The sequence below is a fragment of the Gopherus evgoodei genome, chromosome 12, assembly GCF_007399415.2.
Source record: "Gopherus evgoodei ecotype Sinaloan lineage chromosome 12, rGopEvg1_v1.p, whole genome shotgun sequence".
Classification (NCBI taxonomy): Eukaryota; Metazoa; Chordata; order Testudines; family Testudinidae; genus Gopherus; species Gopherus evgoodei.
The window spans coordinates 15,008,558-15,036,551 of NC_044333.1; the positions used below are offsets into that span (position 1 = coordinate 15,008,558).

The 27,994-nt window shown below is 37.7% G+C and overlaps 1 protein-coding gene across 2 annotated transcripts in view; it reads left to right on the forward strand.

The window, feature by feature from the left end:
* Nucleotides 1–27,542, forward strand: part of TOX3 (TOX high mobility group box family member 3) — an 87,568-nt gene extending 60,026 nt beyond the window's left edge. The window contains exons 3-7 of one of the 2 annotated variants that reach the window (XM_030582201.1): nucleotides 2,658–2,912; nucleotides 19,141–19,410; nucleotides 21,289–21,516; nucleotides 23,331–23,411; nucleotides 25,670–27,542. In XM_030582201.1, coding sequence (XP_030438061.1) covers nucleotides 2,658–2,912; nucleotides 19,141–19,410; nucleotides 21,289–21,516; nucleotides 23,331–23,411; nucleotides 25,670–26,410 — 1,575 coding nt within the window. In that variant the 3' untranslated portion in view covers nucleotides 26,411–27,542. The remainder of the gene's footprint in view (nucleotides 1–2,657; nucleotides 2,913–19,140; nucleotides 19,411–21,288; nucleotides 21,517–23,330; nucleotides 23,412–25,669) is intronic. The other variant, XM_030582202.1, reaches the window with a different exon arrangement.
* Nucleotides 27,543–27,994: the final 452 nt, after the last annotated feature.

A 27,994-nucleotide genomic window follows, 5' to 3' on the forward strand; every position in this document is an offset into this window, starting at 1 on the left:
GATACAACAGTTCTCCAGATTTGCATTTTTATCAAAAGGAACAAATGTTTTGAACATTTCAGTACAGATGGCATTTAACCATGCACACACTTATTAAAAAAAAATGTAAGAAATAAATATTTGAAAAGTTAATAACTTAAAAAATACAATTGGTAAGATAACCCCCAGAAATGTTATACTATCTTGGTTATAACAGCACGTTTCTGCAATATCAAATCACATACCTCTTTTTACAATCTGAATAGCCCAGTGATTTGGATTAACACTACATCACTAGAATACTTTTTTTTTCTTTTAGATTACATCTATTTTATCCTCATTCTTGGATCATTTAGAGATATTTTTTAATGTATACTTATTTCAAGCAATTATATTGTGAGAATTAGTTTTATGTAAGTACTCATCAGTTTACTCATGATTGTCTCTCTACTTGTCGTAAATTATAAAAATGTTGCATTATATATTTATACAATTTTAATGGATTTATCCCTTTAGATGAGGAAACAAAATCCCATTTTCATACTATGACCTCATAAATATGACACTTAAAACAGAGTTTCAGAGCTAGTCTAATAATACTGATTTCACTGCTTGGAGAAAGAATAAGAATATGATTAAGTGTTAATATTTGCATTATAGTGTGGGCCTAACTTGGCAATTACTGCATTCAGTGTGTGTTTTGTTGTTCAGTTTTTACTTTAAATGAGCGCAGCTTATTCATTAGGATTTTGCATATGGATGCCGCCGTGCTAGAAAACCATTTTATTCCCGTAAATAATGCCCTACAGAGAGAACAGTGTAAGCACTAGAACACCTTCACGTTTAGAATCCACACGTTTTCTTTGTTTTCTGTCTTTATGTCATGATGATTACCATGACCCATTTTAAAGCACTTTAAATATTTATTGAAATAATATTTCAAGTGTTAATTACAGTGGTAATGAAAACAGCCAAATGCCACATATCAAGAATGAGTGTTTATCCGTATTGTTAATGTGATGTGTTAGATTTCATTAAGCAGTAATGGGGTAGCAAATGAGTCACAAATTACAGTTGCATCTGTTACTAGACCACATTAGTGCCAAAATAACTGCAAATGCAGCCATAGGGTTATGTTCATTAGCCAACCACTTCTCATGGCCAATCCATCCTTTGTGTCTGTGAACCCAGAGCTCCACAGTAAGAAAATGTGCGCCTTTTGTAACATGGCAATGAAAGTCAAATGTCTCCCTAATACAGGACCAGCTTTCAAATCTGGAATTAAGTTGCAATATTCTGCATCAAGCGAGACTCCTAGAGTCTCAGCAGACTCTCTAACTATGCTCCTGCAGACTGTAGCAGCCTGGGACCTCATCATTTCTGGTGAGAGACCAATAATGACAGCTGACAGGTTCTGTATGCAAGCAAAGGTTTTACTTGTGTTTCAGTTTCCATTTTCTCTCAAGCGGTTATTAATTTATATCATCATTAACAGTTTGAAGGATGACAATTTACAGCAGTTAATGAGAACTTTCACTGAACGTATCATTTTAAAATTAACTGGAATTAAGACACTCTTTCAAACAATGTAAATAATACATGAAACATTTTTTTGCCCCTCTCAACTAGAATTTTGAACTAAAGCAAACAAACAAATCCCAGAGCAGTGTTGCATGTTCAAAACAAGACAAAGTGCCTATTTTAGGATTGCTAGTTGCCCAGTTTGATTGAGATAGTCCTGATTTGGGTAAATGTGAAATGGCCTAATTCCAAGTATTAGATTTCTATTATTAAGCAGCAATGGACCTGAAGTAATGTAGAGAAATTCATTTAGCTCACAAGAAAGAAATCTGAATAGGCATAGTTCTTTTTTTTTTTTCTTTTTTTCCCCTTCAAATAGAAGTCAGCAATGTAGAGGCCAGATCCAGACTGTAGTTGAGTAAAGATTACCTTAGACACACACACAAACATACACATACAAACCCTGAAGATAACTGGCAGTAAATGTTCTACTCCAGGCGTCTTAACAGGTGTGTACTTAGTAAAAAAAACCCCACTGTTCAAACATGCTGGCTTGCTTCAAAAAACACTGGAAGCTACTATAATCACCATTGGTATTGTATAAATGTCTGTACTCCAAATAATAACCCTTATGTAAAGGGGTCCATTATATTTCATGGGTGGAGTAGAAAAGAAATCGAAAACTGAATTATAATATTTCATGTTTGTTAGTTGTAAAAAGGAAACAAACATGTGCCATGTTCAGTACTGGATTAATGGAGTGTATGTGCTACAAAATTGTCAGTATTTTATGAAGCATAAGAATAATGTAAGCCATTGATGCTATTTCAAAAACATGTAAATAAAGTGGCAATTTGTTATACGGCCAAATCCAGTGCGGCTGATGTTCAGTCTAACAACAAAGACAGATGTTGCTAATTAAGTACGCATTAAAAAACTGTTAATACTGATACTCCATTAAAACCATATGATAATGAGACTTAAATCTTTAATCAGAATTATCCACAAAGCCCAATGTATATGAAACTTATAAAATTTGTTATTTTCAGAGTTTTCATTTGAGAGCTAAATAATACAGAATTCCTTTGGTTTGCAAATCCAGAAATGAATATTTAGAATGGTGCACTCTATTATGGTTGCTTTTTCTTTTCTTTTAGCAGACATTCCATACTCCAAGTCTTGGAGATGAAGAGTTTGAGATCCCACCAATTACGCCCCCTCCTGAGTCAGACCCCACACTGGGAATGGCAGATATACTGTTGCCCTTTCAGGGTCTAGGCGACCAGCTGCCTGGACAAGGAAGTGAATTTACACCCCAGTTTCCTCCACAGAGCTTGGATCTTCCTTCTATTACAATATCACGAAATCTTGTGGAGCAAGATGGTGTAATCCACAGCAATGGATTGCATATGGTAGGCATGATCCTTTATATCTTTCAGTGAATTAATAGCACCTGTCAAAACATAGAAATGCAGATTTTTGTAATATGTAAAAATACCTATTTTCATTGACCTCTCAAAATCTCAGTCTGAGTTAGCAGAACAGTGGTCACCCTTAAACACTTGCCAGTATTAAATAGATCATGTTACCTGCATATCTGCAGCACTTTACATATGATAGGAAATACTACAACTAATGGAATAGCATTATTTGCTTCACTATGGCAACTGGAAAATGTTTAAAGGTAACTATTCAGGAATGTGGGCTTTCTTATTAATAAACTCTGTATTGTTGAGCTGCATATGAATGGATGTCTCTATTTTACAATAAAGGAACCAGCCTGGTAATACTGTTAACATAAGAATTTGCAGTCGGGGACTGGATTTAGAAATCCATGTCCATAGGCCAGATTTTACCACTGAATGCACTCAGAACTGCTGAGGAAGTTCATGAGAACTATATCCACGCTTTTGAGGGCAGAATTTGTCCTATAGAATTGAAGGAACTGGCTCTTCCCCTGTAAAAATTCCTCCTGTGTTAGGCCAGTTAGTTCTAAGGGAATTATTTGGCTATATTTTGGGTGGAAGGTAAGGGACTGCCTTGACAGTACCAGGGATGGTTGGCTAGCATAATACAGAGAATGATTCTTCATTTCCTTTCCCTTTTGAACCAACCTATCGACAGTAAAGGAAATATTTGATTATACTATGTATGTATATTCTGTGGAGTTATTCTAAGAGCCCTGCATTTAATCTTTTTAAATTAATAACTTGAGTTTGTTTTCAGTATTTTGATTAGGCTTGGAAATACAGAATAAGATTGTCCTTGGAGGATCTGCAAACACAGGGGCACGCTGCTTGTGCATGCCCGTGAGAGTGGTGATAGACTGAGGCCAGGCATCATCTACCCCTTGGCCTCTGGAAAGCCTGGAGTGGGGTGGGAATGGGGTGCAAAGTAGAGATCTGACTGTGGGGAAGGTTCAGCCAGCGTGATAGGTATACCATTAACCCCAACAATCAGAATCCACTAAAAAATTAGTAAAGCTTTAAGGTATATTAACTTTTCTACAGAGCCTTTTTATGCTGTGAAGCTCCCACTTTAGTGGAAAGTCTCTTGGGATAGCAGTGGGTTGAGGAGTCTCTGGCCAGGATGACTCTGACCATATGGCTGGGAAAGTTGTAGGAGGAACTTGCAGAAGGCAAACTACAGTTCCTCAAACAGACCACCATGGTGTCTAGTAGATCTGCATGTAGCTTGAAGGGTCCATGTATTATATTGTCCACACTGTTTGCTCATTCCAATGTTCAGGGATTCAAATCTCACTTCTTGATCTGGCGGGGAACTCTACAAAAGGGAACCTTGTAGATTTTTCTCCTCCAGGTCCCATTTTTTGAGTGGTTTTGGGGTTAGGCTATCAGATCCACAGTTATTTCCAATCTCAGTGGCACATTTACTGTACTAGCATTTTAAACTCCTTGGCTACAGTTTGAATTAGGTTCTGTATTTCATAATAAAGAATGGCTATATATACAGCTAGACATGTTATACAACTAATAGTTATTTAGTCAGATTAGCAGTTTTCTAGGAGCTTCTGCTTAGTGTAGTGAAATTAAAATACAAGTTTACTGGTGGTCTAGCAGAAAGCAAGTCATGCTGTCAGTTTACAGTTTTATATAAATTGTCTTATTTTTTTAAATTAAACACTCCAGATAAGGTAAAAGCATGGGAAGATTGGATTCAATAATTTAAAAAATTACAAATACACGTGCAGCAAATATTTCTTTGGATTTCTCCATTCTAGCTGAAAGCCCATTACAGCTTGCTGGCTTCATTGCAAACTTGAATGTTCCCATTAAGGTCATGAAAAATAGCTAATGCTGAAAATAAATAAATAAATAAAAACATCTCACTGCTGAGCAGGCAGAAAGTCCAAATAATTCCATGGCCAGGAGTCATAACGTTCAGAATATGATCCCTCTCCTCTGATCTCACCCTGCCTGTGTATGTATTGAGCACAAGGAGTGATTAAACCAGAGAAAAAACATTTAATAAAGTCTCAGGCTTTGGACCAGAAGTAGGGAATTATGTGCCCAAGAAGTAGGGAATCCTGAACTGTTGTGATTTGTATGGATATATAGTTAACACACTGCAACCAGTTCAGGCACAAATAATAGAATATTTTTGACCACATCCTGCATACTTCCTCTTGGTGTTACCAGTTGGATTGTGTGACCAAAGTGACCAGGATTTGTCCTTTAATTTTGCATTTTTCATATTTTGTGATTCCCCACAAATAATGGTGTTGGCTGATCCCCTTCAGATCTGCTTATGGAAGAGAGCCTGTGATTGGATCTCTTCTCCTCCACTGGACCCCCCCCACCCCCCAGGTTAGCTACGCTTCTGCAGAATCACGTCCTTCATTTTCCAGGGCCCACTCTGGAGGAAGGAGTAGACACTGGAGGCTTGATTGTGTGCTGATTGAATTTGATACCACAGCTCCCATTGATTCATTGGTGCAGGATTGGTTCCTGGTGGGCCAGAAGGAGACCTCGGCTAGTATCCTCCCACCAGGGCCAGGTCTAGCAGTTTTGCTGCCCCAAGCACGGTGGCACGCTGTGGGGGGCTCTCTGCCGCTCACCAGTCCAGCGGCTCCGGTGGACCTCCCGCAGGCTTCCCTGCGGGGGGGGTCCGGTGGTCCCGCGGCTCTGGTGGACCTCCCGCAGGCGTGCCTGTGGCTGCTCCACTGGAGCCGCAGGACCAGCGGACCCTCGGCAGGCACGCCTGTGGCAGGTCCACAGGAGCCCACTGCCGCCCTCCCGGCAACTGGCAGAGCGCCCTCCATGGCATGACGCCCCAGGCACGCGCTTGGTGTGCTGTGGCTTGGCGCCTGCCCTGCCTCCCACCAACCCCGCTGAGATTTTCTGAGGAGACTGTCAACCCAAACCCCGCCCCCCGCAATTCAGGTGGTGCTGAGGAAGCTGTACTCTAATGGAGCTGCCTTACTAGTTAGCTGATGATGAGTTGTGGGGTAGGTCCCATGGCCTGACCAAGGAGGAACTTTGCAGGGGGATTCATGTGATGATTTCCTCCCCAGGACTGCCCCCTGTGGGCTTTACTGTTGGAGAGCCATCCCATGTTTTTCAGTGGTTACATTTTTTCTCCCCTTTCTTCTTAAACCAAACTCTTCCCCTGCCCAGAAACACTGGGTAGCTTAAGGATTTAAAAAAAAAAAAAAAAAAAAAAAAAAGAATAGTCATCATGCAGGTTTCCCAAAACTCATTTATCTCTATCTGTTATTCAGATACATTCCCAATGGATCATCTTTATTCTGAAAATAGATAATGAAAACAGTATATCATATTTTATATTGAAAATGGGCACTTTATTAAACTGGTAAATATTTATTAATAATATTAGAATTCATTTTTAAATTAGACATTTCATGAATTACTTTGCCTGGGAGCTATAAAAACTTTATTACAGCAATAAAAAAATGTAAAGGAGGCATTTTGAGTATGAAATTTCATTTTGTGGTCAATTGAATTTACTATATCTGACAGAACTAAAGATGGCGTTATAAAATAATTATGATGTTCGTATACACTTACAGAACAATGCTCTTATGCAGTGATTTTGGGTAGTCTTACTTTAGTGCTTCATTAATAGTGTATGGCTAATTACAAAAGGAGATAGTTTCTAGATACTGAAAAACAAGCAGTAGTTTCCTTTGCTGAATACAAACAGTTAAAATAATTTGAGATGAACCACATCAAGTTCATTGGTCGTTTTCTGAATTATTAGAGACCTTACTGTAAGTGATAGTTATTTTAGCTTGATGTAGACTTACCTTGTTGAAAAATCCAGCAGAATTTCACCTTGAAGAAATGTCATGAGATTTTAAATCACAAATGTTGAAAAAATAAAATGTGCTTGGACAGAATTATGATTAATACAGTGTGTCTTTGGCTTTGTTCTGTGTACTACCTGACATGTTCACCTATAAACTTGAATGCAGAATCGCCAGAGGCATGGTTAAAAATAGGTTTTGTCAAGGTTCTCCTATGTCTCCCTTAGGGTACAGAGTTGGCTAGCTACATCATAATACTTCTGCAAGCTCCTCAGATACTCCCCATAGGAGGACCAGAAAAATAATAAATAATACTTTACATTATATTCTTGATTTATTATTACTTATATTCTTCAGTTCATGCAAAGTGCAAGCAAGATATTTATTACCAGAATAAATGTGGTCTAGCAGTTATTAAAAGATTGTATTGATGGATTAGCAATTGTTTATGCTATTAAGAACAAGATAGTTTATGATGTATTGGGACTGATTTCCTACCCTGTCACATTGGTTTTGCTTTAGAAAAGAGTGACAATTTGTCACATTGCTGATTAGCTTCATTATTATTGGCAACAAGCACAACACATTTATCTTACCTAAATGCATGCTATTACATTTAAAAACAGACAACAGCAACAAAAAAAGGGAGATAAAAGGAGTGCAGTATGATTAACAGTCACATTTTAATAATATGCAAATAAAATCCTAGTATTCAAAAATGTATTCATGAAAAATTGATGCTTTTTTGAGTTCAAAGAAACACTTGATTTACATGATGCAGATACTAAACTTATAAATATCTGACTCAAAATAAGTAGAAATCAGTAGCAATATCCTGGTCAAAACATTTTACACTGAGGCTCTGTTGTCTGTTTAGATGATCATCTGAAAAATTATTTTAATCTACAAAAGATGGCAATTCTATAAAACTACAACTTGTGCTCCTGAGGATTCCTTTTTTTTTAACACCTCTCTATAATCTACCCAGCCTGCTGAGTAGCATTGACATCAGTAGTACATCAATTTCAGAAAGTGGATTATTTTTACTAGACAGCTATTGTGACATATTGGGTCAGTCATAAATGAAAGATATTCATGCAAGCATGCAATACTTGTAATGAAGTCTCACTCTGACCTTCTGTATGATTGATTCTGTAATTTAGTTTTCTCAGGCAGTGCCTGAAATGAAATGAAATCATGTTGAACAAGTTTTGAATACCCACAGTGCACCAGGAGAAGAAAAATCTGCAGCCCCAGAGGCTTGAGAGAGAGCAGCTGAACGATTTATCTCCATGCTATTATAGCCTTTGCCAGCGTTCAACATTTCTTTCTTTCTCTTTTTTTTTTCTTATTTGGCTTAAGTACTTAATTCTGCAGGTAGCTGTAAATGGGAAAATAAAATGCTGTTCAGATTTAAAATGACAGGACAGGAGTATGTGCAGGGGACTGATAAAATATCTTGAATAGAACTGACCTTTCATGTAGCTGAAAGTTACTGGGGGATTCATCCTCATAATTACCATATAGATTATTTTTATTTCTTTCCTGCAATGAAACATTTCAGAGAGCAGTAGTGCTGATTGAATGAAAATTGAACTTGTTAACATTCTTTTCAGCTTAGCCTGTTGTACATAACAGAAGGTTAGCTTTGATGAATTTCGAAATTCTCTTTCTGATATCCAAGAAACAGACAGTAAAGTAATTTTCTCTTTTCAGTCTGATTTTTTTATCCAAAAAAGTATAGATTTTACAAAAACAAACTGATAAATTTACATATATTGCTTGATATATACTGACTGTTGGAGAAATTGTGTTTTCTGTTTGGTGAGGATTTGATCCTATTTGAGTTTTATGATTGTGACAATACCCTGATTCCATTTAGGATCCTGCCCAGATATACTTAATTCATTTTGGAATAAACTCATCTTTAACTATGTTACAATTTAAATGTGGGACTGAGGTCAAAAATCAAAAAATTAGGGTGGCTATAACTGAGATAATAAGAAGAGACTTTTAAATAAACAGCGAACCGATGTCATGGCCTTAAAGAATTTAGTTGCAATTTTTATCCTGTTAGAGGGTAGTAAATACGCAAACTGAAGACGGAAATGTTATAAACATCTCAAAATAGTGCTTTTTACATAAAGATCTGAATCTTACTGTATTTAATCCCAAATTGCTAATTTAGTTTTTCAGTGACAAGATTAACTCAAAATTGCCAAAATCAAAGCTAAAAAAAAAGCTAGTTCAAATGGCAAAAAAGTCTTCATTTCAAGCAATTACTTCACCACACGACTGCATACCTCTAATTTATATCTTTAATTTTCATTTACAAATAAACTTCCTTGTAAATCTCTTTTTTTAGTATTATAATTTTATATTTTGAGAGAAAGAAGTAGGTTTTCAATTAATACAGAGTTATAGCTATGTTGTTTAATGTGTTACAGATAAAACAGTTATTTCATGGGTCATTAATGTGTTTAATGCCTGGAACGTTCTATTAAAACAAGCCCTTGTTGTTGTTATTAACATGTTTACTGCCATCCTTAATAGGAAAAAATACAACTAATTCTGGAAGGTGATAATTATTCATTTATAGGAAAAGTGGCTATTTCTCACCAGAAGAGATCTTTTACGTTCAATGATTTGATTTTTTCTCAAGAAACTGTGGGCCACTAAATTTCAGATTAAGATAAGCAGTATTAATCTGTTTTCTACTTGAGTTGTGCTTTAGGAATAGTAGTTTTTATAGTCACCCCTTTCAAGAGATACAATACCCACAGACATTATCTCAAAATAAATAATTGCTGTTGACTAAGTGTAACTAAAAATAAGGGGCACTCTTAGGGACCAATCCTGCAAGAAGCTGCATGCCTTTGGCTCTCATTGAAGTCAGTGAGCATTGTGTGTATCCAGCGCCTTTCAAAAGATGCTTAGCACCTTGGAGGAGTAGACCCTTAATTCTCAGTTAAGGTGTCATAAACATACAGCTAAGGGTAGCATAAAATCCGTCTTTACCATGTAAAGGGTTAATTCCTCTTTTACCAGGAAAGAGTTAAGAAGCTCAGATAACCTGGTTGGCACCTGACCAAAAGGACCAATAAAGGGAGAAGATACATTGCAATCTGTGGGGAAAGGTTTTTGTTTGTGTCTTTGTTTGGTTCTCTTGGAGTCAGCAGAGGAACCAGGGCAGGGTAAATACATCTCCCTAAGCCATATCTGGACTAAGCATCTAGTATTGTAGAAATAGTAAGTAATGGCAAAGAAATGCGTTAGATTATCTTTCGTTTTAGCTTGTGAATTTTCCCTGTACTGAGAGGGAGGTTTAACCCTGTTTTTGTAACTTTAAAGTTTTGCCTAGAGGGGAAATCCTCTATGTTTGGAATCTTTTTGTTACCCTGTAAAGGTATCTTCCATCCTGATTTTACAGAGGTGATTCTTTTATCTTTTTTTTAAATAAACTTCTTTTAAGAACCTGATTTTTTTTCAGTGTCCTAAAGACCCAGGGGGTTAGATCTGTGCTCACTTTGTAACCAGTTGGTTAGGATATTATTCTCAAGCCTTCCCAGGAAAGGGTGTGTAAGGGCTTGTGGGGATATTTTGGGGGGAAGTAGGGCTCCAAGTGGCCCTCCCTGAACGTTTGTTTAAATTACTTGGTGGTGGCAGTGATCAAGGACAAGATGGAACTTGTGTCTTGGGAAAGTTTTAACCTAAGCTGGTAAAAATAAGCTTAGGAGGAGGTCTTCCATGCGGGTCCCCACATCTGTACCCCAGAGTTCAGAGTGGAGAAGGAACCCTGACATAAGGCTTTGCAATACCATTGTGCATTGAAATCATGATAATTGGTTTTATACCTGCAGATTTGAGTTCAAAGTTCAGTTGAACAACTTTTGGGATTTCTAGAGATGGAAATAAACAGTATATATAGCCCACTCAATTTACAGTAACAATCCTGGCTATAGCAGACAACCACTGCAGTTTGACACAATACTAAAGCAAATATAATCCTTCCCTAGCTTGGGGATGGAATAAAACATTTAACTGGTCTTCTTTGACTCTAGTTTATTATGCCCTCAATGCCATTTTAATTTTGTATGTTTCAGTGCAGACAAAACAGTCTCTTTGCTATAAGATGTGTTTCCTCCTTCCTCTTGTCTTCATACAAATTTAACAAATCCAGGTGCTAGTGAACTTGTTACAGAACAAACAAACAAAAACACCAAATGCATCAAAAAATGATGCAACTCAGAGCAAAATGGAAACTGAGTATATTGAAATGAGAATCTCCATGTATAATCCTTTAGTCAACGTGGGCTCCTAGCATATTTTAGAAACCTTAGATTGAGTTAAGTAGCAGCAATATGATACAGAATGGCAGTATTTGCCTGAGACACCCATCCAGTGAGCTGGTGATGTTGCTTCTAGTAAATATTAAGGGGTTTTGCTGAGTCACTGGTGCAGATGACTTCTTATTATCACTTCCAGATATGTGAGGGGCTTTCTAGAAAGAGAGAGTAAGGATCTAGGTTGTCGTTGAGTACTGAAGAAGAAAAATTAATTATTTAACATAAATGTAGCAGGACTGCCTTTAGGCCCGCCAGGCTGAGACAATATTGTGATAGGCACTATAGGAATATATAGAAAAGTCTGCAGTCTAGGAGCAGCCAAGCCTCGGATGAGTTCTGTAGAGTGAAGGAGTGACTAGAATGTGTTGTTTTGTTAATTTCTGTGTTAATAGAACCAAGCTCCAAGACAGAAGTGGGATCTATACCAGTGGTGCTCAAAGTTGGGCCACCGCTTGTTCAAGGAAAGCCCCTGGCAGGCCGGGTCAGTTTGTTTACCTGCCATGTCCGCAGGTTCGGCCAATCACGGCTCCCACTGGCCGCGATTCACTGCTCTAGGCCAATGGGGGCTGCAGAAAGTGGCGCGGGATGAGGGATGTGCGGGCTGCCCTTCCTGCAGTCCCCATTGGCCTGGAGCAGCGAATTGCGGCCAGTGGGAGCTGTGATCGGCCAAACCTGCGGACGCGGCAGGTAAACAAACCGGTCCAGCCTACCGGGGTTTTCCCTGAACAAGCGGCAGCCCAAGTTTGAGAACCACTGATCTACACCACATATGGATTGCTTTTGAAATGTAGTTGGAAAAGGCAACTATCAGATATGGTTTAAGGTGTGGTTATTTTTTTAATCTCTTTACAAAAGTGGTATAAAAGAGGAAAATTGGAGAAAGTCTTGACTTAGATGATGATAAGCCACAGCAGACCCAGGCTGCAGGTCAACAAGAACAACCAAGATAGTTCTAAGAATAGTAGCAAGCCCAGCGTGCAGCCCAACTCCAACAGCAGCAATTCCAGGAGCAAATGTTCCAGACACACCATTCAGGCTACCAATAGCCATCATCCTTTCTCTGTTCAAGATGGGCCCGAATGATGGCCGTGCCTGGTCACTTTTGAGCAGATGGACACTGCTGTTGCCTGGGAGGAGTCCTGAGCTGTCCATTTTGCTCCTTTCCAAGTTCTTTTCTGGCCTTTGGTAAGAAAACTGCTACTGATTACCTTCATTGTCCCTGGCTGCCATCCTAGACTAGGTTAGGATCTTTGAGGAGAAGTACCAGCAGCATTTCTGGGAGAAGCTCTTTTCCTCAGGATTGTGGCTGCACTCCTTCACCTAGCAACTAACCTATGAGGTGACTGGGTGTCTCAAGCCTGAATATTAGTCAGTGGAAGAAATTATGGATTGGTTTTAGGCCGTCTGCTCAAGAGTTGCAGACTTGGATGGACCCATGTTAACTATCTATGCTGGCAGAGGTTGTGCAGCACACATAAGACTACATGGAGAAGCTCAGCTACTAGAGGGACCACCACAGCCATGCTGCAGCCCAAGCCTGAAAGACAGTTCATGAGCCAGACTCAAAAAACATCAGAGAAAACTGAAAGGACCATAGAATTAGAAGTAGGGAGATAAAACACATTCTCTCCCAGACTGTAGGGAGAGCTGGCCACACCTCCTAACCCATGTTTTGTTTGTGAAGGGAGGCATATAAAAAAATTCTGTGCCATAAGGAGGTGTGACATGGAGATATGTGAGATCAGGCTGACAGAAAGGGACACTCACCTAGATTTAGCGGTGATCCAGCAGTTGCTCTTTTGTCTGCTCTTTGTGTGAGAAAGGAACTGAGATATATGCCAAACTTTCTCCTTTGCAGGTGTGTAATGATGAAGAGATATGTGATCTTGCTGAGATCTCCAGGGGATGAACTGTGCCTGCATGAGTGGCTTTTTGACCTGAGAGACTTGTAGTGCACTTAGGCTGTTTTAAATCTTTTGGTCTAAGTGTTTTCAGATAGCAGAACCTGTGCATGTCTCCTCTGTCCAGAGGAACTTCTAGATATATCGTGCAGCCTTAATTCCCTGTGAATGGAAATGGTCGTTTATCCTTTTCCATTGTTGTGGGACAAGACTAGGCAAACTTTCCTCTCTCCAGGGACATGAGACTGTGGCTCATGGCTGTGGAAGAGGAGATGCTGGCAACCACAGCTGGGCTGGTGTTTTACTAGTCTGTATATTTGAAAACATGAATACTTCTTGAATGGTGGCAATACTGAGCAAAGCTTTGTGTTGTATTTCATAAAACAAGGATTGAATCTATGACAGATAAAAGCATTCTGTTAGTATGATTTTTTTTTATGGACGGAAGAATTCAAATCTTATAAAACTTTGATAATGGATTGTGTTATCTATACTGCAGTTGTGGAGAGAGAGCATGGACAATTTCCTTCAGAGAGATGCTGACTTACAAAATCTGAGTAATTTACAGATAGGAACTACCGATGGTTTTGCTTTTTATATTTATGTAAATTTATCAGTTGGTATATTACATTGTCTTATGTTATCTTGACAGTGACAAATCTGACTGGCAATAGAATGCATAATGTTTTTAGTCAACTTTCAAGGGGGTAGTTGGTATAGCCACAGAGTAATTTGCACACATAAGTGTTGGATCTGGAATACATACTTTTGTGGGGACATTTACCATAGCCTTCCTTAAAAAACTGACCCACCAAGTTCAGAGTTTGATCCTGGTCCTATATCTTTATATAGTCAAAATGTCTATTGGACTCAGTCCTGACAGCATTTTTTCTGCAAGACTCCCACTGAAATTAAGTGGAAGTGTTGCCTAAATAAATGATTCTGGATTGGCCCCATTGATTTTAACATTATTTTTGAAGGTATCAGGTATTCAGGATTGCTCCATGATATTCAAAAGAGTAATTTTCTAGTGATTTGATCCTAAAATTCAGAATTGTATTTTAAAAATATCATATTAAATGTTCATGTAGGGTGAAATTCTCCTGTCTGCAGAAGACTACTGCAATGCCATTACTCCGAAGTCACCGTCAAAATAGGGTTTAAATGGAATGTAAACAGCGTACAGGTTCATGCTAGCCTCTTGCACCAGGTGAATTCCACTCTCTCTTCTATCAAGAGGAGTGTTAAATTGTTTGCTTTAATTTCTGCTGGATGTTTTGTGAGTTTGATGTTACAAGAGCAACATCTAGCAGTGTCCTTGTTTGGAAGGAAAGGCTGTATAGTTCCAATTTTATCTGCATTGCATATCATATACTGAAGTCTGCAACATTGTGCTGGTGCACTGCAGTAGTTGCCTCAGTTACTTGATGAGGGAAGTGGGAGATGAACAATTCAAAAGGACAATCCTTTAAAAAAGGATGCATACAGAAAAGACTATTAGGTTGGCAAAGCAGGGAGCAGTTTGCTGTCTGGAGATCCTCTTGGTTCCTTTGATCTTGCCTTCTGTGTATCACATTACACTGAGATAATACTGCAGAACTCTAGGACTATGAACAGTTAAATTATTCACACATATATAATGGACACTAAGATTTGCTTGTGGGTAGTTTGAAAGGGGAGAGTTTTGATGGTAAAACATTTTGGGCTAAATATTGGTTTGCCCCTAGCTTGGGTGTTCTTGAAGGGGCAGGGTTTGCTAACTCCCTCACAACAGTGCTTTTGCACAGGACTTCACCGTAACTTTATCTTTAGTGCTCTTGAAGGATATTAAGCAGAGCTGAGTGAAACTTTGGGTATGTCTACACTACAATAAAACACACGCAAATGGCCCATGTCTGCTGACTTGGGCTCCTGGGGTTTTCAGTCTGCAGGGAGTTCATGCAAATCCTTTCCCTTTTTTATTTCAAATTCATAAAAGTTTACATCCCCTGAATCCTTATGATATTCAAACCTGATTTAGCCTTCGTGCTACTGGATGCTTGTGTTTTGTCTCATTTCGGGTCGGAACCATGGAGTATTGCCCAATTTCAACCCAAAACCATAAATCAGACTAGGTTAACTCAAAACTTGATTCGGTTCATCTTAAAAGGTTCATGAATATTTTGGCAAACCTGATCTAAATTTTGAGTTACATTATGAAAGTTGTGCACATTTCAAATAAAAAACCACACTGAACCCCATGTACATTCATAATACGAAATTGGTAGAGTCCTGGAAATCTGTGGATATCTGCATCCGTGGATCATTTTTGCAGATTGCGGTTCGGATGCAGATACAAATTTTGTATCTGCGCAAGGCTCTAGAAATGGGAACATAGTATTATCTGTTATTTTGACTATTCTAAAAAGATGTATTCTGAATATGTGAGCTTTGCTGTTTCACTTGTCAGTCTTTCAAGTACTAATGGAATTAAAATTTCACATAGACACTGTGATCCAAACACTGATTATATTCTTTCCATGAATACTCCTGATATGTGAAAGTTTCTCATAATTCTCTAGATAATGACAGAAATATTACTGATTCTGTTGACTCTGTACGGCTACCACTCTGAAATCTATCAGAAGATAAGGAAACCACCATTTTTAAAATATTTGAGAATAAAATAAATAAGGTATCTTGGTGGAAGTTTACATGATAATGGTGTCCTCAAGTTGATTTACAAGCTCAGAAGGGATTCACCAAGGCTGTGAACCAAAAAAATTAGGACTATGTATATCCCATACCTTAATGCTATCACATCAGACTATTATAAAAATACAAAAAGCTCTTCCACTTCCTTTTCTGAAATCTCCTCTGCATGCACAGTTATGTACAGTATTCTACTGAAATTCACAATGACATATATCCACAAAATAATAATTGCATTCACACTCCATTCATCATGCTATTTAAATACATATATTAGGAATATAACTTTGAATATAAATGCAGAAAATATATTGCTGATGGTTGTCACATGACAATAGAAACTGTTTTTACCAAATCAGAATATAAGAACCAGAAATTAACCTTTAAAATATTTTCTTTTTCATATCAGACTTTCTATTTGATGCCAGTTAGCCATTTCCAGTTATGAAATGTTATTTACTTTCCAGTTTGTGTTTTTGCTTAAATTTTTATTGAGGCAAAACAGGGAAGGGAATAATAAAAAAATACAAAGAGGAAAAAAAGAGAACTCCCCTTCTCCCACACAAACATCTCAAAAGAAGGAACAGTTAACAATTCATGGGTTTGTATATAAAATTAAATTCTGAGTCAATGCAAAGTCAAGAGAATTTAGTTTCAATAAAATCATAGACTCAACCAAAATGACAAGACTTAGAGTAAATCATTTGTAACCCAGGGCTTCGTATTCTGCTGCTTTGGTATAAAGACTGTGAAAGATGGTTTTGTGTAACAGCAAGGAAGCGAGGGAAAACTAGTCTTTTAGAGGTAGAATACTTCCTAGAAACTGCTTTGGGCATGACCCACAAAGAAAGGGAATTCTGATTATCTCCACCTTTGTTTTAACAGCAATTTTTTTTCTTAATACAGTAAACTAGTGTCTGTAAAGCAAAAGGACTGAATTAATATACAGAAAGTGGTATCCCTTAAAAAAGACTTGGAATGACTTCCAGATGCCACTGTCAATATAATTCTAAATCATAGTGACCCTATAGTTAGTGGTAATAAATTTCACAGAAAGGTGCCCTGAAGCAAATAGGCATTTCAACTAATCACTCTGATGGTTTAAACATTTCTATATCAAGTGCTTCATTTTTGGCACACACATTCATCGCTAAGGAACTAGGCTCCTTTTCTTGCAGTTGGGAGATAATAAAAGCATTTGAGAAATAAGATGAGAAATGAAGTCCAGCAGGGATGAGCAGCCCAGCTGGCAGCAGCTCGTAGACCACGGGAAATTTGGTAGAGCTCTTGGCGGGTTCTGAGATCCCAGCCTGTAGGATCTGTACCTTGAATTTGGAGGGTTAGTGCATCTGTGTTGGACCCCAGTGAAGTAATTCTACTAGGTATGGTTAGGTGTTTTGTGTGCTTTGGCACTGGAAACATCCATGATCTCATAGCTGTGTGCTAGACCATTCTGCAAATTGAAGGAGGCTTCCACAGTGGGTATCAGCACATAACCAAGAGAACTCTAGATTCAGAGTTAATGTAAAGGGGCACTTATTTGGTGCTCTACGGGAAGTGAGAGAGGCTGGGCAATCTTGTTTCCAACAGATGAGGAGGATGGAAAGTTGAATGAACATCACCTTCCACTACCAACCCCCTGCATCACCTAGGGACAGATTTTCACACCTTAGAACTTTCAGGAAATAGTTTTCCCATAATATGAAAATTTTTGAGACTTTGAAAGTTTTTCCTGACTTGAAATGGAACAAAATATCAAAATCTTTTAAAAAAAATGTGCACCAAAAATATTTTGGTTCAGGTCCATTGAAATGTTTCATTTTGGTAACTTTTTAAAATATTTCGTTTTGATTGTGAACTTTTTTTAGTCTATCTTAAATTTCTAAATGAAAGCTGTTTCAGATTGAAAAATAATTGAATTCTTAATTAAAAAAAAATTGACATGAAATGTTTTGACCATTTCTGAAACTTTTTTGCACATTTTTTTTTGAGTCAGGTGGTTTGTTGAATATGAACCTGTTTCATAAACACTACTGGTTTTGGTGAATTGACTTGAAAAAAAGAAAAGAAAAAAGAAAAAATGTTTTGTTGAAAATTCCTGACCAGCTCTAGTCAGACTCTGTGGAGGCAATTCTGAAAGAGTTCAGCCTTATTTAGGCACTTAAATAAGCTCCAGATTGTCAAATAAGTTCAGCACTTATAGGTCCTACTGAGATGCTTCTGGCCAGTTTTTCAAGTAAGCTCAGCACCCAGCAGGGAAGTTGGGGGTAGACTGTAAATTGAGCACTTCATGAATCTGCAGTTTGCTGAGGTTCAGCTATATTTCTTTAAGTATTCCTTCATGTGCAACTAAGTATGGTATAGATTATTAGCACTGCAAGAATGTTCAGAATCTAATTTACTTCTTGCATTTCCCTCTGTTTGAACAATATAGATTAGGCAGATTTCTGAATCAATTTGTGAGATTTTTATTCTCTCCATTTACTAAGTGTGGTCTATAAATGAGCATTTTTTTCTTTCATTTTTAAATATTCTTTTATGGAATATTGATCTTCTTTCTATACTTACAAATAATAAAACCTAGTTCTGCATAGACAGATTCAAGTTCATTTTACACTCAGGATCTCTGTTGTTATTTATAAACATGCTAGGTACTGTACAGATTTATAAGAAAGCAGTTCTTGCCCTCAAGAGTTTTTGGTCTGTAAAGACAAAAAACCCACAAACGATGGGAGTCAGAGACACAATATGCAAGAAAAATAAGACTGATGATTAGGATGTAGTTTGTTAGTTCCATGTGTACTTAGTTATTTGGGTTTTATTTTTATCTGTGTGTATTTACTTTTTTGTAGGCTACCTGCAGAATTTTTTTTTAGCAGTGATTTGAATTATTTGAACTGTGCACTAGCATGCTGCAATGTCTGAGTTCCAGACTCTACAGGTTCTTTGCTTAAAATAACTTGGATTCCACTTCAGTCTGAATTATTTTTTTACCTACGTTGGTTACAGATAAGAACTATGTAACAACTGAGTTGCCATTCAGTAGAAGAAAATGTTTATTTTTTTTTTCATTTTGTTTACTTGGTGTGTGGATAGCAGCAATTTGTGTCCCATCAGTTTCAGTGTTTCTCCTGCACAGTCAGTTAGTGTTTTCCCCTTGTTGTTTGTGTTGGTAATCTGCACAGCAACAACAACAGGTGGAAAACATTTTAAAGAATAGGGAAATATGATTGTAATGCCACAATAATGGGTAGGTGGACTCTGGGGAAGGTGTTATACCTCAAGCTGCTTTTAACTCATTTTTTAAACTGACTAGATTTCAAGTTGACAGTGTCAACTAAATAAGACTGTTAAAATGATCCATAACATTATTTTATGGTCGCTGCTAAATATTTGCTCTTTCCATGCTTTTTAGGATCATAGCCACTCACAAGTTTCACAGTATCGCCAAGATCATTCTTTGATTATGAGATCGATTGTTCATATGACTGATGCTGCTCGTTCAGGAATTATGCCTCCTAGTCAGTTAACCACCATTAACCAGTCTCAGCTAAGTGCACAGCTGGGACTAAATTTAGGAGGCACTAGCTTGCCACATACTTCTCCTTCACCTCCTGCAAGTAAATCAGCAACTCCTTCCCCATCCAGCTCTATAAATGAAGAGGATGCAGATGAATCAAACAGAGTAAGTTATAGTATGTGTTTTAATATATATGACTAGATATAATATAGTTTATAACATACGTAGATATAACATACGTAGCAGTAGAACTGCTGACTTCACTGCAATGTGGCCAGGTAAAATATACATATATTTCAGTAGTGGAGTATATGATTGTGGCAATATTCATAAGCTCTGGGTGACCTCTTTACTTAGTAAAATTATAGTTGCTTATTTGCTACAGAGCTAGGGGGAACACACACTGCTATCACTCTCCAACTCCACCACTTCCTGTGGGTTGATGGGTGGAGAAGCAGTGAACTGATGGATCCATGTAGTCATCAGTTCCCTGCCAAGGATCCTCCCCAAACCTCCCTGAGGCTGGCACACAGGAAACCCTCCTGAGGACCCCTTCAAGAATCACAGAGGGGGCTTTTTACAACATATATGTGCTCCTTGCATTCTACCCCATTCTGCTGTTCTAGGGATACTCTGTGACAGCAGAGGGATATGGTGAAGAAAGGTCTTCCTCCATAATAGTCCTGTGACACCTTGTAGACTAACAGATGTATTGGAGCATAAGCTTTCGTGGGTGAATACCCACTTTGTCAGACACATGCGTCTGACGAAGTGGGTATTCACCAGCAAAAGCTTATGCTCCAATACGTCTGTTAGTCTATAAGGTGCCACAGGACTCTTTATCGCTTTTTACAGATCCAGACTAACACGGCTACCCCTCTGATACTTTTTCTCCATAATATTACTTTATGATGACCTTATCCTGCAGAGCTTTCACTTTCACAGTTCCCATTGGTTTCATCAGGAGATCTGCCTGGGTTGTACATGCAACCCTAACCCTTAAGTAAATTCTCATTGCTCAAATATTTGTATTAATTTCAGTTGATCTGAACAGAATAATTCCTTTGCTAACAGGTCTATTTAAATCTCAATGGAAATGAACTCCTGGCATACTAAAACTTCCATAAAAAGGGAAAGGTCAACCTTTATTTCTAGCAAAATGCATGTATATTTTAATATACGACACTAAAGAATGTTAAAATGTCAAAACAGTTATAAGGTAGCGTAAACTGACTGATCACATCTATAAAATCTGAAATTTGTCATAAAGAAATAGGCCTATACATACATATATGCCTAAACAGCAAGGAGTCCTGTGGCACCTTATAGACTAACAGATGTATTGGAGCATGAGCTTTCGTGGGTAAATACCCACTATGTCGGATGCATGCTCCAATACGTCTGTTAGTCTGTAAGGTGCCACAGGACTCTTTGCTGCTTTTACAGATCCAGACTAACACGGCTACCCCTCTGATACTTGATATATGCCTAATATATCCTCCTGAAATCACTAAAGAGCTTTATTATGCACACTTCTGAAGAATTGACTCCACTATTGCTCTGTAGCCAGAGGAAAGTATTCGTAACCCCTGGTCCAAGCGGGAGTTAACAGGCTTAGCCAAGGGACCAGGAGGTGCCCCTAAGCTTCTTATTTTTGAGTTTCTGTTGCTGAAATCTATTCTTTCATGGAGAATGCACAAAATATGTAATGTAGCCTTTATTAATTTTTATAGAAATTATATCCAGGACATGCTCTTCCCATCTAAAACTTAAGGGACTGAGTCTGCAACCCTTAGTCATGTTGAACAGTTATTACACACACATTTACTTCCATTAAGGCCAGTGGGATTAAACGCCTGAGTTAATTCTACTTAGCAGGAGTAAGGGCTGCACAACAGGATTCTAAAATGTTACCTGTCCATTAATCTTATTCATTTGTTGTTTAATAGAACTTCTGAGGATTTTTCATACACATTTGATCTTCCTAACTATATTTCAAGTGAATATACCATGTAGGCAATGATTTCTGTTGCTGTTTCTTAGGCTACTGGAGAAAAAAGAGCTGCTCCGGATTCTGGCAAGAAGCCCAAGACTCCAAAGAAGAAGAAAAAGAAAGATCCCAATGAACCACAAAAGCCAGTGTCAGCATATGCTCTATTCTTCAGGGACACACAGGCTGCAATTAAAGGGCAGAACCCTAATGCTACATTTGGAGAGGTTTCAAAAATAGTAGCATCTATGTGGGACAGTTTAGGAGAAGAACAAAAACAGGTAATAAAGAATAGACTGCAGTTATGCAGTAGTATATTATGAGAAGTAAAATGACCAGTAAATATCAGGACCTAGATTGTCAGCTAGTGTATATCAATGTTGCTCCACTGAGCTATGCTGATTTACATTTCCTGAGGAGCTGACTGCAAAACAGCATGTTGTCTGCCAGTAGTATCGAACTTTGGTGTCCTATCAATTCACGTAGATAACTCTGTTGCCATCAAGTCCAGTCTTTACAGGTCAGTTTGTAGAAAGCTTGGGTGATGGCATCCCAGTACCCTGTTATATATAGTTAAATAATATATTGTTACGCTTTTTTGCTTTTTACTTTACTCAAAATTTAGACTAGAAGGGAAGGTACAACACATTTGCCGTTTCCTTTGGTCTTCTTTACGAACCTTTGTTACAAAGATTGTTGGTTTCAAACCTTTGAAGCCAACCCTGTGTGCCTCATTATATCAGCCTACTGTTTGAAATTTTATTCATAGCTCATTTTAAAACTTAGTACAGTAGAATGAGTTTTCAGAGATTAGTGTTTCCTTCTTAGGGGTTGTGTTCCTCTCCATATCCACATAACTCCTACGCATGAATTGAGAAAATAATAGAGTCCTTGGGGGTCTGTTTTCCTGTTGATACTTCTGTGCAACCCCCATTATTGTTAATGGAAGTTATGTTTGCATGTAGATAGAAGAATAGACCCCTTAGTGATAAGTAGAACAATGTGAAGAAGGGAGAGGCATACTTATTGGCCTCTTGTTACAAAGCACCTGCTGCCATGTAAAGTGGCTGATTCACTTGGTTTTGGTTTAATGGTGACTGCTCTAGTTTTCATTGGTTAGTGAAGTTAAGATCCCCAATCCTAAAGTATATTTTGTCTCTCAATTCTGAGATCTCCAGTCACCCCTTAAGCGCCCTAATTTGGAAAACAGTTTTGTGGCAAGCTATGAATGGTTCTTGTTTTGGACATACAGTTTATGATTTCTTTGGAAGATTTTCAGCCTGTGAAATGTTAGCAGTTTAAAGGTGATTTTTTTCCATATATTGAAAGTGAGATGCACAAAAATACAGATGGCTCAGCTTTGGCTTAACTCTGTTTCCATTAAAGTCAGTGGGAATTGAGTTAGGTCAACTTTGTACACTTTTCAAAATCCGACCCTTAATAGAGTGTGATGTTTTTCTACTTCTTCATCCATACTGCCTAAAAAAAAAATCTTCACTCTCTGGAGGTTTTCACTAGTTTTTCAGACTTAATTTCATTCTCTTCTCTTCTACCAGCAGTTGAAATTGCACTCCTGCCATATCTCCCTGATAACTGGTCTTAGTACAGTATTAGTTCCTAGAGAGGTGAGACAAGCCTGGAAATCACGTCATGGAGAAGGAAACATCTTGCTGAAAGAAATGTCATGCTTAATAGTACTGACCACCAGCTAAGACCATTCACTATAGCAATTTGTAGCAGCCATAGAACAATAATATGATTAGTAATAACAAGGATTACCAAAGGAAAACATTAGGGTACCGTGGTTAAAATCTAAACAGGTAGGCAGTAAGCTGAAAACTGATGTTCATCTACAGGAATAGATAGTGTACAGTGTAAGGTAATATGATTTTCAGTGTAAGGCTAGTTGTCAACATTTTAAGAGAAGAAAAATCACATAATTGTGTGGGTGGGTGGAGGATGTATAGACTGAAAAGCAGGACTATATCTTTAATTTCCTTGCATGTATACAAGCATGACCCCATTGGGGCAAGTGGTGTTTTATGGTGAAAAATGTATAAGCTGAAGTTGGTGTTAATTGTGGTGTCTTTAACAGGTATATAAAAGGAAAACAGAAGCTGCCAAAAAAGAATACCTAAAGGCACTTGCTGCTTATAGAGCTAGTCTTGTTTCTAAGGTAAGCTTGATAGTGACTTCAATCAAACGTAAGGTAGAGTTTGGCAATGGTTATTTAAATGTGAATTTTGTCATGTGATTAAAAATAAATTCAGAATCCCAGAATTCCTTTAATATAGCCCTATGACATTCTGTGCTTAGTTTTTGCACAAAATTTTTTCATAGTCCTAAAATCACTGTAATAAATATTGGACAATAATTATGCAAACACACCTTGTCTCTGGGTTATTTTTAGAAGTAAAATAATACATGTCACTACGGTGAGTGACAGTTTATAAAAGTAGAATTTGATCATTAGAAATGTATTGGCTTTTAAATACTCAGATTTACAAGCTATCTGCAGAATTTTCCAACTTCCCACTTTTTAAGAAGACAGACTATATTGGATATGGGGCAGGGTGGAAGATGAGCTGTGATGAAGCCTGTGTATTTCTTGCTGTTGAAAGACAGAAATACACTATGGCTATGAATTTAGAAAGTACCTGCAAATGGACAACCAGGATCCATACTGAGTACTTTAGAAGAAATATAATTATAAAATCCATCTTGCAATATGAGGAAAGTCAGCCTATAGCATTCTTATGTAAGAAGTAGCCTTTTGATTGGCATTCTTAGATTGGTTCTCCTTCTTTTACATTTGAACATAAGCAAGAGATATATGCATGCATCCAACTAAAATATCTATGGAAGAATTACTAGATACAATTAATAGTCTGCTTACATGTCTCATGGATTAATTACAAAAGAATCCCTAACTCCAACAAGAAAATGTAAGGAGACAGTACAAGAAAACGGTGAAAACCAGCTTTCAAGATCACTTATATGAATAGCACAAGAGAAAGTGTTGCGCATTTCATATAATTCAGATTACAAATATCAAAACAACACCAGTAGTTGAAAACTTTGAGCTATATCTGAAGTTATATTGTCCGCAGGATATGGCTCTTTATTATCTCAAGGGTTTGTAAAATGAGGCCACTATGTCACTTAGACACTTCTGAAAATGTTACCCCAATCCTCTTTTCGAAAGCACCAAGGTTGCTTAGGAGCCAAAGTATCATTGTCTTTCAAAGACAGTGGGACTTACTATTATTATTAGTTGTTTGTATTACTGTAGTGGCTAGGAGCTCTAGTCATGGACCAGAATCCCATTGTAGGTACTTTACAAACACAGAACAAAAAGATGGTCCCTATCCTAAGGGGTTCTAATCTACATACAAGACAAGAGAACAGATGGATATAGACGGACAGGGGAGTACACAGAAACAATGAGACTCTATTGGTCAGCATAACAGGCCTGGATTGTTAAATATATTTAGGTGCCTAAAGATGCAGATAGGCACTGACTGGGATTTTCAAAAATGCCTAACTCTCATTGAAATCCCTTTAGACTTTAATTATCTGTAAAGAACTCCGACTTGGTACACTAATGACCAGCAATCGTTGAGAACCAGACTCTACAAGTCAGTTAAAGAGGTTTTGCCCTTCAGTGGTGTGTCATCAGTAATTCCATTCACATCCGTCACAGGAAAGTTTTGTGGAAAACAAATATGCAAGTATGCAACGTATTGTGCCATGATGTCCCTGTGGGTATTTATCTTAAAGCTGCTGGGCCAAATTCAGGTCTTCCCCCATGCAATCCCATTGACTTTAGCAGGATTGCAAGGGTTCAGGGAGAGCAGAATTTAGCTTTCTGTCAGAATCAGAACTTTAGTTGTTTGTGGTACCAGCTGGAGCGGTGTATTAATGCAGGATGGAATGAATCTGAGCCCTAATGGTCTCTTCTCCCTGCTAATTGATATTTTCCAGGAAAAAAAACCCTTTCTTTCCTTGGCAGCTTCTGGATTTTCTCTTCACCTCAACAGCACCCCTTTTTGTCCCTGTAAAAATGTGAGGTCTCTTAAATTGATCTGGGTAACTCTTAGCCAGGATCCCTGCCGGCTCTCTCTGTCTTGTACAGATTTAATTTAAAAGGGAAGAAATAAGAAATGAGACAATAGATCTGTTGAAACTGCTGTTCAATAAAGGAAATCAGCTGCATTGTGCAAACTCTAAGAAGTATTGTGACTCATATCTGCTGCATGAACCACTATAACAACTGTAAGACTGCTTAGGATGAATTATCTTTCCTACTTCATGTTAAGCTGTTTACATTAACAGTATATGAGGGCAGAAAGGGACTTCATATAATTTGTGAGCCTGATAATAATGCCCTTCTCTGTACCAATATCAGCTCTTGAATGTCTCTTTTAAATGCAGGCGGCTGCAGAATCAGCTGAAGCCCAGACAATACGGTCTGTTCAGCAAACGTTGGCGTCCACTAATTTGTCATCCTCCCTTCTGCTGAATACTCCTCTCTCTCAACATGCAACAGTGTCTGCATCTCCTCAGACTCTCCAACAGTCCCTTCCCAGGGCAATTGCTCCAAAACCTTTAACCATGAGACTGCCAATGAATCAGATTGTAGCTTCTGTTACCATTGCACCAAACATGCCAGCAAACATTGCAGCCCCATTGATAAGCTCTATGGGAACAAATATGGTCACAACACCATCTTCATCGCAAGTAAGCCCTTCAATGCAAACCCAGCAGCATCAGATGCAACAGCTACAGCAGCAACAGATGCAGCAAATGCAGCAGCAGCAACTACATCAGCATCAAATGCATCAGCAAATCCAACAACAAATGCAACAGCAGCATTTTCAGCACCACATGCAGCAACATTTGCAGCAGCAGCAGCAGCATCTTCACCAGCAAATTAATCAGCAGCAAATGCAACAACAGCTGCAACAGATACAGCTTCAGCAAATGCAGCAACAGCAAATGCAACACATGCAACACCAGTCCCAGCCTTCTCCTCAGCAGCATTCCCCTGTAGCCTCACAGATGACCTCACCCATCCCTGCCATTGGGAGCCCTCAGCCAGCATCTCAGCAGCACCAGTCACAAATACAGTCCCAAACACAGACTCAAGTATTATCGCAGGTTAGTATTTTCTGAAGATAAATGTCCTTGTAACATTGTTTTGCATTTATCAAGGGGGTAGGGGTAAACCATATTTGGCTGAAAACTGTAAATTGTTGATAGTAGTTATGCAGAGATGCATAACAGATCAAACGATCCTCTAAAGTGTCTATTAGATAGGCAATAAAGAACTACAATGTAGCTGTGTATCATCTTTTAGCTGACTATAAATCATTTTGTTAAAAAAAAATTTAAAAAATAAAAGCTGTGCTCCTTTTCATGTGATGGCCTTTTTAATTTATTTAAGCTTTACCTACAATATGTGAATCAAATGGCCTAATAAATACTTGGATGTTATGACTGCAAAATGGCCTTTTGGAGTTATATAATGTAACCTTTCCTTCTCTAAAAGTGAGTAATGCACTTCAAGGCAGTTTAACCTCATGAAACCCTTAAAAGCACAGTTGTAACAACCTGTAAAATAATGATTGGATTTCATACAATCATACTTGTATGACATGAGTAGTTGATGGCATTTTTTTGTCATGAAAATAATGTAAATCAGATTTTTGCCAAAGCTCGTATTTTTTTCTTTCCTACACCTCTGCAGAAAAACAAACGCAAGCGACTAAATTTAAATAGTTGACCCGTCCTTTCACTTTGATTTCTCTATATAAGCCTACTATACTTTGTAACAAAATATATATCGACACTATTACCCTATTATGTTAATTCCAGTTACAAAACAAATGTGAATATTATATTCTGTGTTTAAGTGATGAGTTTCAGATTTAATACACTGTATTTTTAAAAGGGAAATGCACTTAAATAAAACTGTTATTACAAAAACTGAAATTAAAAAATGCAAGAGGTTTTAATATGCTGTAATACCAGTAGAATATATAAAAGAAGCTCCACATCTGAATAATCAATGTAAATATTTTCTTTAAAAGTTGTAAGTTTTCATATCGTGTTGTAAAGTTTTCATAAATGAGGCTTTAATGTAAACACTGGTAACATGAACTATTAATTGCTACGTTGCTTATTGTGTTTTTAAGCTGTTTTATACTTTTTTATGAGTTATGATAGCAGCAATTAAGTTGTTTGTATTTTGCTTATCTAAAATAAATGCTTTTATCTTGCTATAGAATAAACACATTTCAGTAAAACCAGTGGACTGGAAGTGTTTGATGCAACAACCAAAAGAAAGTGTTAACTTTTAATAGTACTGTCTTTAAAAACTTACTTATTCTCCCTTCAGATTTTTATTTTCTCAAGCACCCTGTGTAACTAGGTACTGTGCAAAATGTGCTGGTATTGTATACGATCAGTTCTGGTTTATGTACAAATGCCCTTGTTAAAATATGTGAAGAACAGCATATGACTTGTTTAGAGTCTCTGTGACTAACTGCACAGGCAGTGTATAGAGGGTGGGATTATAAAATTTTCACAATACACGGATGTTGCATAATATCAAAGGCACTACTTGAGGAGATGAGGTAGCAGAATCGGGCAGACTAGTAGTATTTCATAACGGTCTCAGTCAAAATTCTGGTTTTATAAAACCCCTGAACTTCGTTGCCACAGACCCATAATTCTGTAATCAGCTGATTCAAAACC